The 17,305-nt window shown below is 41.6% G+C and overlaps 1 protein-coding gene across 1 annotated transcript in view; it reads left to right on the forward strand.

The window, feature by feature from the left end:
* Window positions 1-17,305, forward strand: part of RABGEF1 (RAB guanine nucleotide exchange factor 1) — a 69,114-nt gene that overhangs the window by 38,115 nt on the left and 13,694 nt on the right. Inside the window, exons 9-11 of the mRNA XM_032216108.1 lie at window positions 644-810; window positions 13,239-13,405; window positions 15,098-15,179. Of these exons, the coding sequence (XP_032071999.1) occupies window positions 644-810; window positions 13,239-13,405; window positions 15,098-15,179 (416 nt within the window). The remainder of the gene's footprint in view (window positions 1-643; window positions 811-13,238; window positions 13,406-15,097; window positions 15,180-17,305) is intronic.

Below are 17,305 nucleotides of genomic sequence, written 5' to 3' on the forward strand. Positions count from 1 at the left end.
TACATTTGTTCTGCACAATGTAAACAAAGCTCTGGAGTCTAGCTTACTTGTGGCTATTTTTCATGAGTCACCTCTAGCCGGTAGCTTTGTGTAATCTGAACTAATTCAGTGATTCTGGAAATGTATCAAGCTTGGAACAATTATTTTGAGGCTAAAATACCCTGCTTCAGACTGCAATAACTTTCAGAATGGTTGAAATCGCTTGTTTCAAGAATGTGAAATCATTGCTTTGAACATGAAATGAGGCACTTTGAAGTCGAAATAGTGTGACTACCCCTAAGAAGCCTGGGTCTAGCACAGGGGTCAGCAACCTTAAACACTTAAAGAGCCACACAGTCCTAAACGGAAGCCCCCCTACTTCAATTATGGAGCTGATCGGAAGTCCGGTTCCCACCACCATCACCATAGAGTCCCCTCCTAGTGCGGCATCCTTTTCCCCCTACCTGTCCTAACTGAAAGACTTATCAATTGTGGAGCCGACTGGCGATGGAGCCGCAGCAGAGGGATAAAAGAGCCATATGCGTCTCCAGAGCTGTAGGTTGCTGACCCCTGGTCTAGCAGCATAATCCATGGATGTTGCTAGTCGTTTGGCAATACTTTTTTTAAGGGAACTGAGACTGTTTATTCTTCTTCCCAATGATAGACTACAGCGTGAAGAAGAAGAGGCCTATGCTAATACTCAGCACACTCAGGGGGCTCAGTCGCTTACTTTCACAAAATTCGAGGAAAAAAAAACAAGTGAGAAGCTGCGGAAAGTGGCAACAGTGAAGAAATTCTTTGGAGCATCTTCGCGTCCTGGAACTAAGAAGGGTAAGATGGACATAAGAAATAAAAGAGAAATGTTTGCTTCTTAAAGACATTATTAAGGAAGAGGGTGCTGGGAAGGTACTGATCTGATTCATCGATCCTCTCCTTTCTTGTGAGCATCTGCTTTGGGCATTCTGCCATCTAAGTCATTTCCTTTGGAATCTTCTACTATTATCTGGAAAGTAGAAGTTTCATAATAATAGAAGGTTCTAGACTCTAGAGCAGTGATGGTGAACTTTTTTGGGCTCCTGTGCCAAAAGCGGGGGGGAGCGCAAGGGAGCTGTACACGGGCGTGCCATACCCATAATGCTATATGCATGATGCCCCTTGCGTATGCGCGTGCACACCCTGTGCATGCGCGTGCAATCCCCTCCCCTTTTGGCCCACGATAGACTCTTTTTTCGCCCTCCCCAGGTTCCAGAGGCTTTCAAGGAGCTTGGGGAGGGCAAAAATAGAATGGACCCAGCACCTTCCACTTACATCCACAGCAGCTGTGCCTGCTGCGCCCTGCTACCTTCAGAGACAACAGAGGAAGGCGCTTCTCTTGGTGGGGTGGCCGAACTGGGCGGCGCTGGGCCCCAAGCCTCGCGATCACCCCGCCCAGCACACAAACTTTGTCTCTATTGCGGCCTGCAAAGGCCCGCGTTTTGGCCAGCCGATGCCCTGGGAGAACTATTTCCTGGATCCATGTTCCCGACCTGGGTTATGGGGCAAGCCCTGGGCATTATCCTCCGCCCCCTACAATGATGTTGCCACCTCTGCCGGGTGTGTTGTCTATGTTCATGCCACCACGCCTCAGGTCCCAGTAGTCATTCCACCTGTTCTATCAGATGCACCAGAAGAATTTGCAATCGGTGTCTGCCCCCCCCCCCACCTCCCCCATGGTGGCTTCTCCTTCTGGCTGCTCCAGCATGCCAGCCAGAAATAGCACTGTGACAGCCGCAGAAGGTGAGGGGGCGGCGGTGGCAAGGATGGGCAAGGGCTTCCCTCCCTCCCCACCCGAGTGGGCTACTTGCACGGCTCCAGCCCACAACTCTGATGAGGATCCGCAGTCCGGAGTGCTGCTGCTTTCAGCCGGGATATATTCTGCCAGGCCCTCCGCGGCGTCTTTATGCATGTAGCTCACCTCCCTGCCAGCAGCTCCTCCAGCATCCCGGCTGGAAGCAGCAGCGCAACAGTTACTCTTATCAGGGGTGAAGGGGTGGCAGTGGTGAGAACGGGCGACCGCCACCCCTTTATTCCTTCCCCGTCAGCTGCTGTTGCGCTGCCCGGTTGCTCCTGCCCTTCTCCCTGTGGCTGTAGCTGCTGCTCTTCTGGGGTGCCTGAGCCAGCCAGGCACTCCAGACCGTAGATCTTCATCAGAGTCGCAGGCTGGAGTTGTGCAAGTAGCCCGCTCCGGTGGGGAGGGAGTAAAGCCCATCCTTGCTGCTGCCGTCTCCTCGCCCCCGGCGGCTGTCACAGTGCCACTTCTGGCTGGTGTGGGAGTGGCTGCAGGGGCCGGATGGCTGCTCCTGCCTTCCTCTTGTGGCTGCTGCTGCTTTTCTGGGGCGCCCGAGCCAGCCAGGCACTTCGGACTGCAGATGAGCCATGGGCTGGAGGGCTGGGGCCATGCAAGAAGCCTTCTCAGGTGGGGAGGGAGGGAAGCCCCGACCACAGCTCTACTCTGCTAAGAAGCGATGGCTGGGAACCACTCTCCGCGTCTTTTGGAGTTATAGCTGTTGCTCTTCCCGTTGCTGATTTTTGCGTTTGCATGCACACCAGGAACCAGATCACCAAATGGCCAATGCGCATGTGCACCCTGGAAACAAAAAGATCATTTTCCTGGCGTGCGCATGTGCACCGGGCGGCTCCACTTCTGCTTTCTGATATGTCAATGCCTGTCAAGACCAGCTGGCTGCTGTGCCCGAACCCAGAAGAGCAACTAGTGATGGCTCCGCCTGCCAGGAGAAATGGCTCTGCGTGCTACTTGTGGCATGCGTGCCATAGGTTCGCCATCACGGCTCTAGGGTGTCTTACTTCAGCATTGAAAGCCTTTCACATACACTGCCTTGATTGTTAAAACAGTTGTAGAGCTTGTTAAAATATGCTGTGGAGAAAACTGCAACAACTTTAAGTTGCCAGGGTTGGAGATTCCTGCTCTAGAAAGCCATAAATCCTCAGATTCAGCAAGAGTGGGTCTCCTGAAAATACACCACTGCTGAACTTGAACGCCTTCCAGAGAGGCTTACAGGCAGTTCATAACTTACAACCACAATTGGAGCTGGAACTTCTGTTGATAAGGGATGTAGTTGCTAAATGAGTTCTGCCTGGTTTTGTGAACTTCTTTGTTGTAGTCATTAAGAATCTGGCTTCCCCCATTGACTTTGCTTGTCCAAAATCTCTTTGGAAGTTTGTAAATGGGGATCACCCACCCTCAGGACACTACAACACTCATAAATGCTCGGACCAGTCATAAGTCAGTGCTGTCATAACGTTGAAGAGTTGTTAAACAAATGGTTGTAAGTCGAGGACTACCTGTACATTGGAGGATGGTATGAATGAATTCCAATCTCTCAGTTTTGGTAATTGATGAATATCAGAAGTCAATACTGTGATTAAAGGTGTCCCTTATAGTTGTTTGATTGTGAAACAGCTGGTTGGTTTAGATGCTTTGAAATTCTCATAAACTCATGTCCTGCATTTGGATAAACATTTTTTAAGTTACTTTGAAATTCAGAGGGATTTTTCATTCCAAGGGTCATTAGGATAAGCAGCCATAGCTCTGAGACTTTCAGATAGGAAGATACCTTCAAAGTGATGAATCACTGATAAACATATTGAGCAATAAATTGTTGGAAGCAAACGAGTCTCTGGACTCCAATCTTAAGCCATAATTCAGTGTCATGTTTTGTCCTCTGAATAATAAACAAAAATGAATGCTTAAAGTTCAGGACTCTAGATTAAGTAAGAAAAGGTTCTTATCAAATCTTTCAGTAGATACTCGATGTCAATCCAAGAAGGGAAAAAGTTAAGGGAAAGAAGGAAGATTTAAGAGACGGGTTTTATTACATTTGTTTGTTGTCCTTACAAAACTGCTTGAGTATGGGCTGATATGAAGAAACTCAAAGGTTTAAACAAAGCAAACATTAGCATGCACAAATAAGAAGGTAGTTCTGAAACACAGAAAAACAACAGCTGTGCAGCAATTTTAAGGGACCTGTGTGAATGAAAGTTTCTTGCGATCTGATGAAAGCAGGTAATTGTATCCCTTTTCTTACTAAAATCAGCACAAATGAGTAGCATATGAAAGCCACATATTAAGTTGTTTTTTATAGGACTGCAAAAAATATTTCTCAATGATTTGTGTTTAAGTACTTTTTACTTAATTTTATAACCCTCTTGTCATATTTTGCTTTACACAAATCAACAATTTAAGGAACAATAAAATGGCAAAATACAACTATCAATTAAATCCAGGAGCAGTTAAATTTTAATTTTACAACAAGATCCAGACAACACCTGCTGGAATAAAACTGCTGCTGATTGAAATAAGCAGTAGTGGACTTAAACATGCATTTTGGAAAACTATTTCAAATTCTGTCTACTACAACTGAAAAATATGTATGGAGATTCTCAGTCATTCAGGTCATGGTTTTCCCAAAGGTGCTTTTTCCAAAAAGCAATTGGTCTTGCTTGGTTTTTTTAAAAAATATTTCACTTCTTATCCAAGAACTTAAGAAACTTTGGATGAGAAATGAATCGTTTTCAAAGAAAAACAACAGCAACAAAGCCCTGTTGCCTTTTTTTGGGGTGGGGGTGGGGGGAACCTTTGGGACCACAACTGTAAAAACTAAAGTGTCAGCTTACTATAAATCCAGCAACAGTAGTGGGCCCAGAGAAATGTTTTGAAGGTGATGTGTTCAGATAGGTATACAAGGAATAATAGAAAATTATGCTTACTGTAGATATTGACCTATCTGCTCAATGGCCATAATTAAAATCTTGTCGTACCACTGTCAGCATTTTAACATCTCCTTTCCGCTTTTTGTGTGTGTGTTACTCTTGCCTACTAACACCTGTCATGTGCATGTGCATTTTGGAATATTAAATCAACCTTTAGAGCTGGTTGCATGTTTCCCCAAAACTGCTTGTTTTCACGTGTCACCCATTCTGCGCTTATTACATGTTTTGAAATATGTTTTCCCTTCTTCAGTCATCACTTTCAAAGTGTTTGACCACTCCAGATGTCCAAGCTATTATATACTGTCATCTCTTTCTGTAGACCACACCAGGAACCATAGATCCGTTGCCTCCCTTCTTCTTTATTTCCCCTGTTGCCTGTGGCTATCCTGCTTGCTGTTTTGCATTTGCTCTGTCTAGCCATTCAGGAATCCAGTTTTAAGGCTGAACAGCTTGAGGAAGAAGTCAGTGCTGATAATCTTCTAAGGCATTTGAAGGAGATGTTTACTCCGTCTTGGGAGCTTGCTTCTCCTGCTGAAGGTAATCCAGCATAGAGGGTCAAACCATGTGCGTGCTTGTTTTAGTGGCTTTGCAGAATCCAAGCTAGAATTATGCCAGGAGTAACTTACCGTATCTTCTAAACCTAAATAGTTATGCTAGGGAGAAGTACAGACAAAAGAAGGTTTTTAAAAAAATGGAGCCTAAACCTAGTTTCCCCCCCACTTCAACAGGAAATACTGTAAAGTCTACTTAAATATTTGCTTGGTTAAGTTATAAAGGAACTCTTGTATCTATTAATATTCAAGCAAAGCTAAAAATTGACAAAATCTTGATCATTTCAAATCTAAATATTTGAATTTTGACTATGTAAATTTGATTAATAAAATATTTTTTGAAAAGGCAAATTGTAAGGCACTTTCTTGATCAATTAGATCAAAATTTTGCTGAGGCCATAACAGTGGAAAAACGGAAATTACTCATGTGTTTTGACTGGGGTTATTTTCTTTGATGCAATGAAAGAGAATCTTTGTGAAGACTTGAATAAGGCTGAGTGTTTCCTCATTTTGGGAGGTAGTCATAAGTGCTCTATTTTTTGTTTTGATTGATCGTTTAAGTGACATCAAATAAATGCCTAGAGATCACATAGAAACAAATGTATTTTTGCTAGCTTTTGGAAGATTCTACCTTCTCTGGTTACAAGAAATTTAGCTGATTGTTCCTCTTGCTTCTAAGATTTCAGTGGAGATTATTCACACAATTTCAGCATATTTTTCCATCCAAAACTAGATGTGTACTCTTAAAAAAAGCGAAGCTGTATGTATAGTATAAAATCTTATGCTTTTTTTTTTTTAAACACTCCCATTGGGATTAGGAAACACTCAGCCTTATTCAAGTCTGTACTGTAGACAGACTTGTTACTGTACTGACTTTCGGTGAGAACCAGTTTTAACAGAAATAGTTTTCTAAGGGATTTCAGATGCATGCCGTGTTGCTTTTCCTTATTTTCATTCATTTTGGCTGATTATTTATGGCTTCCTTCAGCTCTCGGCCAAGTGTTTTAAAAACTGTTCAAATTGGCTGCTGTATATATTTGCAAGGCAGATAGTTTTGATGAAAGATTCAGATTTTTTCTGACTTTTATCATAACAATTTATTCTGTATGCAGCCAGGTTTTCTTTTAAAAAAAATATCATTCAGCCAGAAGATGCTGGAGGTACCAGCCTTTACACCTCCCACATCTATTACTATGATAAAAAAAAATCCAAATGTTTTAAATTACTTTTTCACTCAGTCTTTTTCAACCATAACTTCCAGAGTTCTCAAGTAGTTTTCCTGATTACCTGTTAGCATCAGGAGCACAGCATTATATGGAAGTTCATTTTCTTGAACAGTATGAATGTTAAACGCCAAGTAGGTAATAACATTTTAAATGTGCTGTGTAGCTGATTTGTCACATCCTTTTAAAAATGCAGTTAGAAAAGACAGTGAAGACTGCAAAGAGTGTTTTGCATCTTTAAAAAATACTGACTACTCTAAAGTGCAAGATTCAGTTAGGAGCATTTGGCTTATCTTGTCTAGGCTCAGAGGCTACTGAAGGCCATCTTAATCTCTTAGCCAAATATTGACTATTGGAAAAAGCAGAACTTTGGGAAGTCAAAAAGTGACCTTGAAGAAAGCACTTTGCAACCCACTTCCATAACGCTGTTGAGAGAACTTTTGGGTGTGTCCATGGATTCACGAGACGTAGAGCTCGATTTACAGGAGAGTTGATTTTTTTCAAAGGCTTGATTGCTCTCTCACACACTAAACGCAGCCTTCCCCAACCTGCAGTCTTCCAGGCTTATACTATCTCCAATAGCCAGGATATATTTAATGGAGGCAATTGCGAAGTGGAAATGTACTCTAGCATTATTAGAAATTACTGAATTAAGCAAAAATGCCCAAGAGTTTTGAGAAAATAGTACTGAAGAATAATACCTAAATATTTGATAGTACTGGAAAAATTGACACTTTCTGGAATGTCCTGATCACTTATCTGTAAAGAAGATGGCATAATTATACTGCGGAAATTTGGATGGTTCAGAAACTGACATGAAAGAGGTGGACTACTTTAACCTACTATATTTGCCTTGTAAACACAATTCATTTTGTCAGTATTCATGTTCAGTTTCTAGGGATGAGAAAGGTTCAGTTAGCAGATGTGGTGCTTAAATTGTTAGGATAGCACCTGGGAGATACATAGAAGTTCATTTCTCCTCCTAAGTGAAGTATCGCACAGGAATGGTTGGAGTAGGGAGAACTTGGGGGAGCGAATCCTATATATATTTGACTCATATAAGGATCTAATAATTGTATAAAATATAAATATGGTGCTGGAGAAGACTCATGCGAGTCCCTTGAACTGCAAGGCAATCAAACCAGTCAGTCTTGGAGGAGATCAACCCTGACTGCTCTTAAGAAGGCCAGATCCTAAAGATGAAAGTCAAATACTTTGGTCACCTAATGAGAAGGAAGGACTTACTGGAGAAGGGCCTAATGCTGGGAAAGATTGAGAGCAAAAGAAGAATGGGACAACAGAGAATGAGGTGGCTGGATGGAGTCACTGAAGCAGTAGGCTTGAGCTTAAATGGACTCCAGTGGATGGAAGAGGACAGGAAGGCCTGGAAGAACGTTGTCTATGGGGTTGCGATGAGTTGGACACAACTTCGCAGCTAACAACAACAATAAATATAAATCTAATAAAAACAGATAAGTGGTAGCCAATAATTTCATCAAATCAACATACCTGCTATCTTAGACCCTATTGTTGTCATGTTGCAATGGAACAAGTCACTTAAAAGGATGATGTATGTTTTGTTATCCACCGAAGATAAAAGAACAGAGAGCAGACTATATATAAGTAATGTATTAGCATCTTGAATTAGGCTTAGAAAACAACCAAAGCAGCTGGAGGATCAGGACTAAATCACTAATATTTAAACATGCATTATTGTATACAGTACATTTAGCTGGATTTGCATGGCACAGGTCAAGCTGTCTCTCATGTAATGCCCAAAACAGCCAGCTATATTGCATGGGAGAATAGAATCAGTGGGGCATGAAAACCATATATCTCCCTTGTGTGTTCTCAGCACCTTCTAATGAGTAATATGTAGTCTCTGAGTAAGGACTTGCCATTCCAAGTAATGCAATGGATTATTAATGTGTACCATTACTTTATTATCTGCCTTTTATAATATTTTCCTTGTTGGAAAATAGCTGATATATAACAATAATATTTTTGTTGCCAGATCTGCTTTCCTTGTTGATCAGAACAGAGGTCTAGCTGTCAACCATGCTTACAAAAAGACAATCATCTCACTGTCTTGCTATCTGGCATTTAGAGACATCCTACCTGTGTGTCCACAGGCTTCAATTAGATATCAAGTGTAATAGCTGTTGCTGATTATCCTCTGTGCATATTTTCCAGTCAGTTTCTTATTTTATTGCATCGTGTGCTGCGGTTAGCACACTTTGACCATAGTTTGCAGTGGTCATAGTTGCAGAACTGGATCGTGTACCCTGCAAATGTTGTGATTAGTTTTTCCTGGCAGGAATTTAAAAGCAGTGATGTTTAAAAAGTCATTTGTAGCGGCTCTGCTGGACACTTTCATGACTGTTTTTGCTTTTGTATGTTTGGGTTTTTTGCTCTTCCAGAACAATTTTAGGCATGTGGAATTAATAATTGTCCTAGAAAATACTGGAAAACTGCATTGTTGTTCCTTTTTCTGTTTCGCAACGCAAGCTATGTTTTGGAAATTGTTTCTTCTTTTGAAATGGAAATATAAAAAAAGAATTATATAAGCCTAAGATTGGGGACATGTACTCTGCCAAATACTGTAGATTGGAGATAGAAATTGGGTACAAGGCTGCCATCCTTTGCATATAATATGCAGCTTAGCTAAAAGCCACTTAACTCTTGCAGTTGCTTAATCAGATCTTGTATAAATGGCCAATAAAGATCAGCTTTATGTGTTTGGGGCTTCGTTTGTAATTTTTAAAATATGCAATTGGGTTAAAAACCTCCTCTCCCTGTATGTGAGATTGGGTAGCCTATGATGCTCTAGTATTGGAAAGAACTCCCCGTGTAGCCCAAGGAAGTTTGCAGGAAGAGCTGGGATCTTTGGACCCAATCTTGATAAGTGTGTCTGATGAGGCATTACTTCATACTGGCTAGGAGTTATAGTCTTTGGGGTTCCTTGAAGGGTTGGAAACAAACAATTGGATTGTTCCAAGTCTTCCATAGAAGATGAGTACGGTATTTTGCCAATAGAAGGTACCTCGTGTTATAGCTGACTCAAATGAAGCAGGGAAAGGAAAATCAGGAAAAAGTGCGATTGAAATACTGCAGAAGCCTCAGTTACAGTTTTCATCTTTTGCACTGGCACCAGAGGTGGGTTGCTGCCGGTTTGGCCGAACCGGTAGTGGAATTCAGGCCTGGGTCGCAGAACCAGCAGCAGCCTAGGCCTGACACGCCCCTGAACCAGTTCCCTTACTGCCACTGATGTTGGATTTTGCCTGACTGCGTGCAGAACAATTTACATTGAACAACGCATGTGCGTGCAGCATGCTTCTGGTACATGCGCATTGCGAACCGGTAGTAAAACCGGCAGGAACCCATCCCTGAGTGGCAAATAGGGTCAACCCAAGAGTATAGTAAGTAACCTGCTGTCCTTATGACCATGTGAATGATGGCATTTATTCCTTGAAATTTTGAAAAGAATTTAAACTTCTGCATAGGCATGTAACAAATCATTGTGAACACATGGATCTGGAAAACCAAGTATTCTTTTTTTCTTCAATTTGTATGCTGCTGAATTACGGCAGCTTACAACAGTATCAGACTTCGCTGGGTTCAGACGCTTGTCAGCAAACCTATAAATTCCCACCTGCTAAAAAATGTGAAGTGAGCTGTCGTGTTTTCATAATAAATGTTTTCAGCATTCTTCATTCCTTGCCCTCACATTAATCATTGGTTCTCTGCGTTAGATGCATTAGTTAGATGCATTTGCATTGGTGAGGTGCTGATTAAAATTCTTTGTGTTTGTTTCTTTGTCTCCTGCTTCTTTCCCTTCATCCTGCTACATTTGCATCTTCTGTGCTTCATTCTGAATAGCATTGGTTAGCAAACTGAAAGGTGGGTGAATTGATGCTGCTGTTTAGACGAAACAACCCCTTTTAGTCTTTCATTTTGTTTCTTTTTTGGATGGGCTCCAAATACTAGACGTTTTAACCTAGGTGTAGTCAAATATATTAGTGTACTGAGTATAAATGAAGTCCATCGAACTTGCTAGCTGTTTTATAGTCAACCAAATTTACATTCTTGCATTTCACTGCCCCTTTTATTGCCTGTCATGTCAACTCATCTTTAGTATTTCCATGGATGCATCATCTATTGAAGAATAATTTGGCTAATATAGGCTCATTTGCTGCTTGCCTCATGATGCTTCCTTGGCATACACTAAATTGGGGAATGGGCAATGTGGTGCCAGTTTAATACCTCCTTTGAGGCTTCCTTGTGCCACTGAGTTTATTTTTATTTTAAATTAATTTGAAAAATTATGTTCTGTCCTTCACCAGGTAAACCTTGCTGGGTTTTTAATCTACTATATTGTTGGGATCTTCAGTATGAATGCTGGCTGGGTTTCTTTGGACCATCACAATCCCTCTTACAGGGTTGTTGTTATGGGAAAATGGGAGGAGGAAGCAGTGAGTTTGCCACCTTGAATATAATAAATAATAAATGTGGGATAAAAAAAATCCATGTATACATGTCCCAGGATAATGTTGCAGGATCCAATCTGGGTTAGTCACTGGGTCTTCCCACTTAGATTGGATCCTGCAAATCCAAAATAAATAAAATCTGGGTAGATATTTCTGTGGTGAAAAATATGGTAATTGATTCCAGCTTGACAGAAATAGGCAATGAAAAATTTTAAACAGAAATTGTATCTATACATTAATGAAATATTGCAAAAAAGGATAAAAGAAATGTACTTTAAATTTATGGTGAACAATGTCACAGAATATTATAGAAAGCAAAATGTTTTTTTTTAAAAATGACTACAGTGTTAGACATTCTAACATCACTGAAACAATCCTTCTGTTTCATGACATTTCCAACATTTATTACAATATTTCTTTACAATTTTGCATCCATTTTTTATTTGTTTTGTCTCAGTGTCATATTGCAGTAAAAGTTTACATAATATAAAATTCCCTCAGAGGTGGTGTCAGGTTTGTATTAACATTTCAAACTCTGTATTTCTTTCTTAATGCCCCTCCTTCCTTCTTGAGATCTAACAGTATCGCCTGACTATTTGTACCGAATATAATCGAGTATAGGCCGACCCGAATATAAGCCGAGGCACCTAATTTTACCACAAAAAAACTGGAAAAGTTATTGACTCGAGTATAAGCCTAGGGTGGGAAATGCAGCAGCTACCGGTAAATTTCAAAAATAAAATAGATACCAATAATGTTTTTGAATATTTATTTCAAAGAAAAACAGTAAACTAGCGGTGTATTCAATGAAATACTTCACTCACCTCATGATGCTGATGTCCCGCTGTGATGATGATGTCCCATGCAGCCGCGGGAGCGATGTCCCGCCTCCTATGACACACGGCACAGTGATTCCTATCATTGGATCACTGTACCAGAGGAGGTGGGACATCGCTATGTGGCTGCTTGCCATAACAAGGAGGAGGTGGGACATCGTTGCAGAGCGGCAGGAGGGGGAGGAAGGGGAATCGTAAGACAGCCCTGCATTACATTAGAACGTGAGGAGGGGGGATGGTGCGGTGCGCGCTGCGCAGCAAACTGACACAGAGGGAGGGAAAACTCACAGGGGCACTGGGCCATTCACGAGTGTCACCCAGCGGCATGGCCCCGCCCCTTTTTCTCCTCCATTTCGGGCAAATTTTTCACTGACTCGAGTATAAGCCGAGGCGGCTTTTTTCAGCCCAAAAAGTGGGCTGAAAAACTAGGCTTATACTCGAGTATATACAGTAAATTACATCAACAATGGTGGATTCCAGTCTTTGCTAAATAGTACTTGCTGTGTTTTTAGTCTATTCGTAGAATCTGAACGAACCATATCTACTTATGTAATTATGTATATTTTTCTTGCTGTAATTAACTCCAACATGAAAAAATATTCGAAGGAGAAGCTAGAGTGCTAAAATACATCTAATAAACTAGCTTTTAAAGTTATGGCAGCTTGAGCAAAGATAGAAGCAGTGTTTCCAGATAATGCTACAAGTGATAGTAGATTAATGGACTCCTTTATGTTATTTCTGTAAACACTTTACAAGATTTGTCACAGTGATAAATGGAAGACTGCCGCTTATACATATTGCCTCTTAGTTTGGGTTTGATAAGTAGTGTGTGTTAGTTAATTGCTTTAGCCAGCTGCTTTCCTAAAAAATAGGACACGGGCACAAGGTCTGATTAAGTATTTGATACCTGGGGAAAACTGATTCTTGATAAATTGTGTCTGTCATGCAGCAGACATCGGAGGCAGTGGGGGTATTCAGCCAGTTTGGAACGATTTGGGTGAATCAGTAGTAGCAACCTGTAGGCAGACCCGCCCCGCCCACCTGCCCTGTCGCTATGCCGTCCTATTTAGCCATGTTTTCCATGTGCACGGAAGGCTGCACACATGCACGGAAGGCACCACTCACAATTTTGGTGCATGCAAACCGACGGTAAAATTATGTGAAATCCACCTCTGATCTGAGGTTGTAATTTCCATCTGAGAAAGTCCTATTGGCTACAATTCTAGTTTAGCTTACTAGTACAAAATAAGCCTTCAAGGTTTTGTGCGTGGAATCTCCCCCCCCTCCCCCACAATAAATAGCTTCTTCTTTTCCTCTGTCACTCATAATACACCTCTGAACAAGAAAGTTAAGTTTATTTGTAACAGTGTTGATATTCCCTCTTTTTTGTAGAAGCCCCGGAAGCTAAAGCACCTAGTCCTTCTATCAGTAGGCAGGTCAGCATCGAAACCGATAGAGTGTCCAAGGACTTCATTGAATTTCTTAAGACCTACAATAAGGCTGGCCAGGAGATCTACAAGCAGTGCAAACTGTTCCTGGATACGATGCATCGCAAGCGGGTGAGGCATTCTTGCAGAGGGAGGGTTTTGCTGGCCTTGGTGACTCGTTTGGGCTTTTCTCTGCAGGGGTGAAATTCTGGAAGTGGGGAAGAGGATCAAACACCTTTCATGGTGAAGGTAGCAAAAACTTTAGAAGGGGGCCAGTAGGAAATTAAATGATCTTCAGGTATGACCTGATTGTTGGGAAGCAATCCATAAACATGATTTTTAAAGAAGAAGAAAAGTATATTGCTTTTATGTGAGATTAGGAGATTAAGGGGAGGTTTTTGCCCAAATGCAGATAGTCCTTGCTTAATGATCAGTTGCTTAGCAACTGTTTAAAGATACGATGAATGCCCCCCACCCCCCGGAATTACTTATGATCCAATTCTGGAGGTCCGGTGTTGAGAAACACACACATTCCTGCGGTCATAGAACTGGTTTATTTTTAGGGCTGCAGTCATGTGATCATGATTTACAATTATTTTTGCTAGTTTCTAGCTGTGGTGCTGCAGTAGTTAGAACGCAGTATTTCAGGCTAACTGCCGACTGACAGCAGTTCAATCCTGAACTGGCTCAAGTCTTCCATCCTTTTGAGGTCGGTAAAATGAGAACCCAGATTGTTGGGGGCAACATGCTGACTCTGTAAACTGCTTAGAGAGGGCTGCAAAGCACCATGAAGTGATGAAGTGATATATAAGTCTAAATGCTGTTTCTAGCAAAAAAATACCCATAGGAATGAGTGGACTCCCTTAATGACTGTTACATTTGCTCTCTGACTGCTGCAGAAAAGATCATAAAATTGGGTTGATCCTGTGGGGGGCTCGACTTATAACGATCATGATTTACAATGGAAATTCTGGACTCTTGTTATGGTCATAAATTGAATACTATCTGTAGTTTACTTTTTAAATAGGAGAGTCGTATTAGTTTTGTTTACAACACCGAAATACAGAGAGCAAAAATTTTTCTGATCTACTAATATGTATAGAGTCATCTTCCCTTCCCAAGAAATATGATATTGTGTTTACTATATTTATGAAATGAGCAAGCTAATATACAATTCTTACGATCAATAGCTTAGAAATTGCCAACTTGGAGCTGCAGACTGTGGTATTTTAAAATTTGGTAGGGTGGAGAGGGGGGAGACTTTTGCTATTTTCTTTAAATACATTTCACAATTCAAAGTTGTAAGCTGCCCAGATATGCTCAATAGTGAGATGGGCAGCATATAAATTGGAAAGGGAGGGAGGGAGGGTTGCTGGAGGTTAGATTTTCTTGTGTTCCATTTTTAGGGAGAAATGCTTGTATGACCAAATCTTTTCTGACATTTCCCAGCACTGATTGCCCTTGACATGACCTCTCCTTCTTCCTGGATATTAAATGTTTTTCATCCTCTCTAAGAAACTTCGCATCTTCTCTAAGGGTCTTACTAAAGTTACTGGTTGACCTGAACATAAACGATATGATCTGGAAAAAGATATGCAGCCTCTAGTGTCTGCTTTATGCTGTCTGGTTCTGTGAAAAGTTCAGTGTGTTATTTGTAAGATTGGGACCTCCACTGACAGTTATAGGGCGGAAGGAAGAGCAACAGGTTCTACCACCTTGGATTTAATCTGGCCAATGAACAGAATAAGAAGTACTTGGATTTTATGAGATCTCAAATTTGGGGCATTGCCCATTCTCACACACATGACTGGTTTCTCTTTATAGGAGTTGAGTGTTGAGGAACAGTCTGAATATGCTCAGAGCCTCTATCAGAATGTGGCAGATAAGCTACAGACTCGCTGGAAAGGTATTGTTCTTACATATTTTATTTTATGAAACTGGGAAGAGAGAAAGGGTAATAACCATTATGGATACAATTTTAGATGTGCTTCTTCATGTCTCTGCTTGTAGTGGACTTGATGGGGTGGGAGGGCTTTTGCCTCAATGATGATGCTGGGGGAACACATTTTGGTCCCTATCGTACAAAGAAGAAATCCTTCACCAACGCAGTTTGGATGAAGGCTAGCCCAGAGGGATCGAAAGTCCTGAACCCAGCCTTTCCAGAGTCCCCCAAGTTCAGAATTTAAATTGCGTTTTTATAAAAAGGGGGGTGAACAGATAAAGATAGTCCTCAACGTATGACCGCAATTGAGCCCCAAATCCCCATGGCTAAGCAAGACAGTTGCTAAGCGGGTGTTACCCTGTTTACAACCTTTCTTGCCACAGTTGTTAAATGAATCACTGCAGTTAAGTTAGCAACACGGCGGCTAAGTGAATCTGTATTCTTCTCCATTGACTTTGCTAGTCAGAAGTTCACAAGAGGTATGATCACATGACACCAGGACACTGCAACTTCATAAATACACGTCAGCTGCCAAGCGACCAAACTTTGGTTGCCATGGGGATGCTGCAGTGGTTGTATGAAAAATGATCCTAAGCCACTTTTTTCAGAGCCATTTGTTTGGTCCCTAAACAAATGGTGGTAAGTCAAGGGCTCTCTGTATGTGGAAATCATACAAATGAACCTTCAGATTTTGATTTGATTTTGATTTTATTGACATTTGTAGGCCGCCCTTTTCCCTAAGGGGACTCAGGGCGGCTCACATAAAATCAGGGAGGGGGAAATGCAAACAATGACATAGACACATGTAATAAAAACAATAGGCAACATGCATTCATCATTCGGGAGGGGCAACTATCTCTGTCCCCAGGCCTGACGGGCTAGCCAGTTCTTCAAGGCTGTGCGGAAGGCCTGGATGGTGGTGAGATATACAAACAGTCCTTAATTTACAACCATTCATTTAATGACCGTTTGAAAAGTTACAGTGGCACTGAAAAAAGTGACTTATGGCCAGTTCTCACACTTAAGACTGTTGCAGCATTGCCAGAGTCACGTCATTGGACATCAGGTGCTTGGCAACGAGCATGTGTTTACAATGGTTACAGCCTCCAAGGACCTGGAATTATCAAAGTCAATGGGGAAAGCCAGGTTCACTTAAAAACTGCATGATTTGCTTAACAATTATGATTCGTTTAACAACCAGAGCAAAAAATCATAAAATGGGGCATTGCTAACTTAATTGCTTTGTTTAGCAATGGACATTTTGGATTCAGTTGTGATCGTCGTATTTTTTTTTCTGGGTAAAGCAAAACTTTGTGAAAAAACCTTCTCTACTTTCACTGGTGACGTTGCTAAGGAGTTTTTGGCTACAGACTGAAGAATGTTCTGTTAGGTTCTTCTTGGCATTTATTCTGCCTAGTTGCAAGGTTCCATTTAGCTGCTGGCTTATTTTGCACTATGCTCACCTAATATTTATAGCAAAGCTTATCCATGAATGATGCAAAGAGGGCTTTGATTTTCAGTTTCCTTGGACTCAGAGGGATGTCTGGCTCAAGTCACCTTCCATGCCTAAAGATGCATTGGAACCTGGGTTTCCCTGCTTCTACTCCAGCACCTTAACTACTACATTATACCCGCTCTCAAACAATATGTTACTGTAGGTGATGTTTTAATAAAAGGAGGGTAAAAATGGCAGATTCTATCTAACTTCAAACATTTGCTCTGATGATATGAGGAAGAAGCTGGATGTGTTAGAACTCTCCTAATAAGCACTTAGTTCTCCATATTAGAGTACTCTGAAATTTGATATACCATATTATTCAGTGTATAAGATGCACTCCCCCCCCCCCCAATTGGGTGGAAATGTTTGTGTCTCTTATAGGGCAAATGTTGCCAAAGCCCCATCCACCCCCTGGCCCCCATCCTTTGGCCTCTGCCTCCTAGCAATTTGCCTCCTTACAGCAAACAGCCTGGTCAGCTTCAGCACAGCTTGATTTAGCATGAGCCACTGCTTGGTGGTTGGATCGGCCTCACAGAATACCGCTTATCAGCTGTTCCAGGATGCGGGGATCGCTGCCGCCATCTATCACTGC

The sequence above is a fragment of the Thamnophis elegans genome, chromosome 4 (assembly GCF_009769535.1).
Source record: "Thamnophis elegans isolate rThaEle1 chromosome 4, rThaEle1.pri, whole genome shotgun sequence".
Classification (NCBI taxonomy): domain Eukaryota; kingdom Metazoa; phylum Chordata; class Lepidosauria; order Squamata; family Colubridae; genus Thamnophis; species Thamnophis elegans.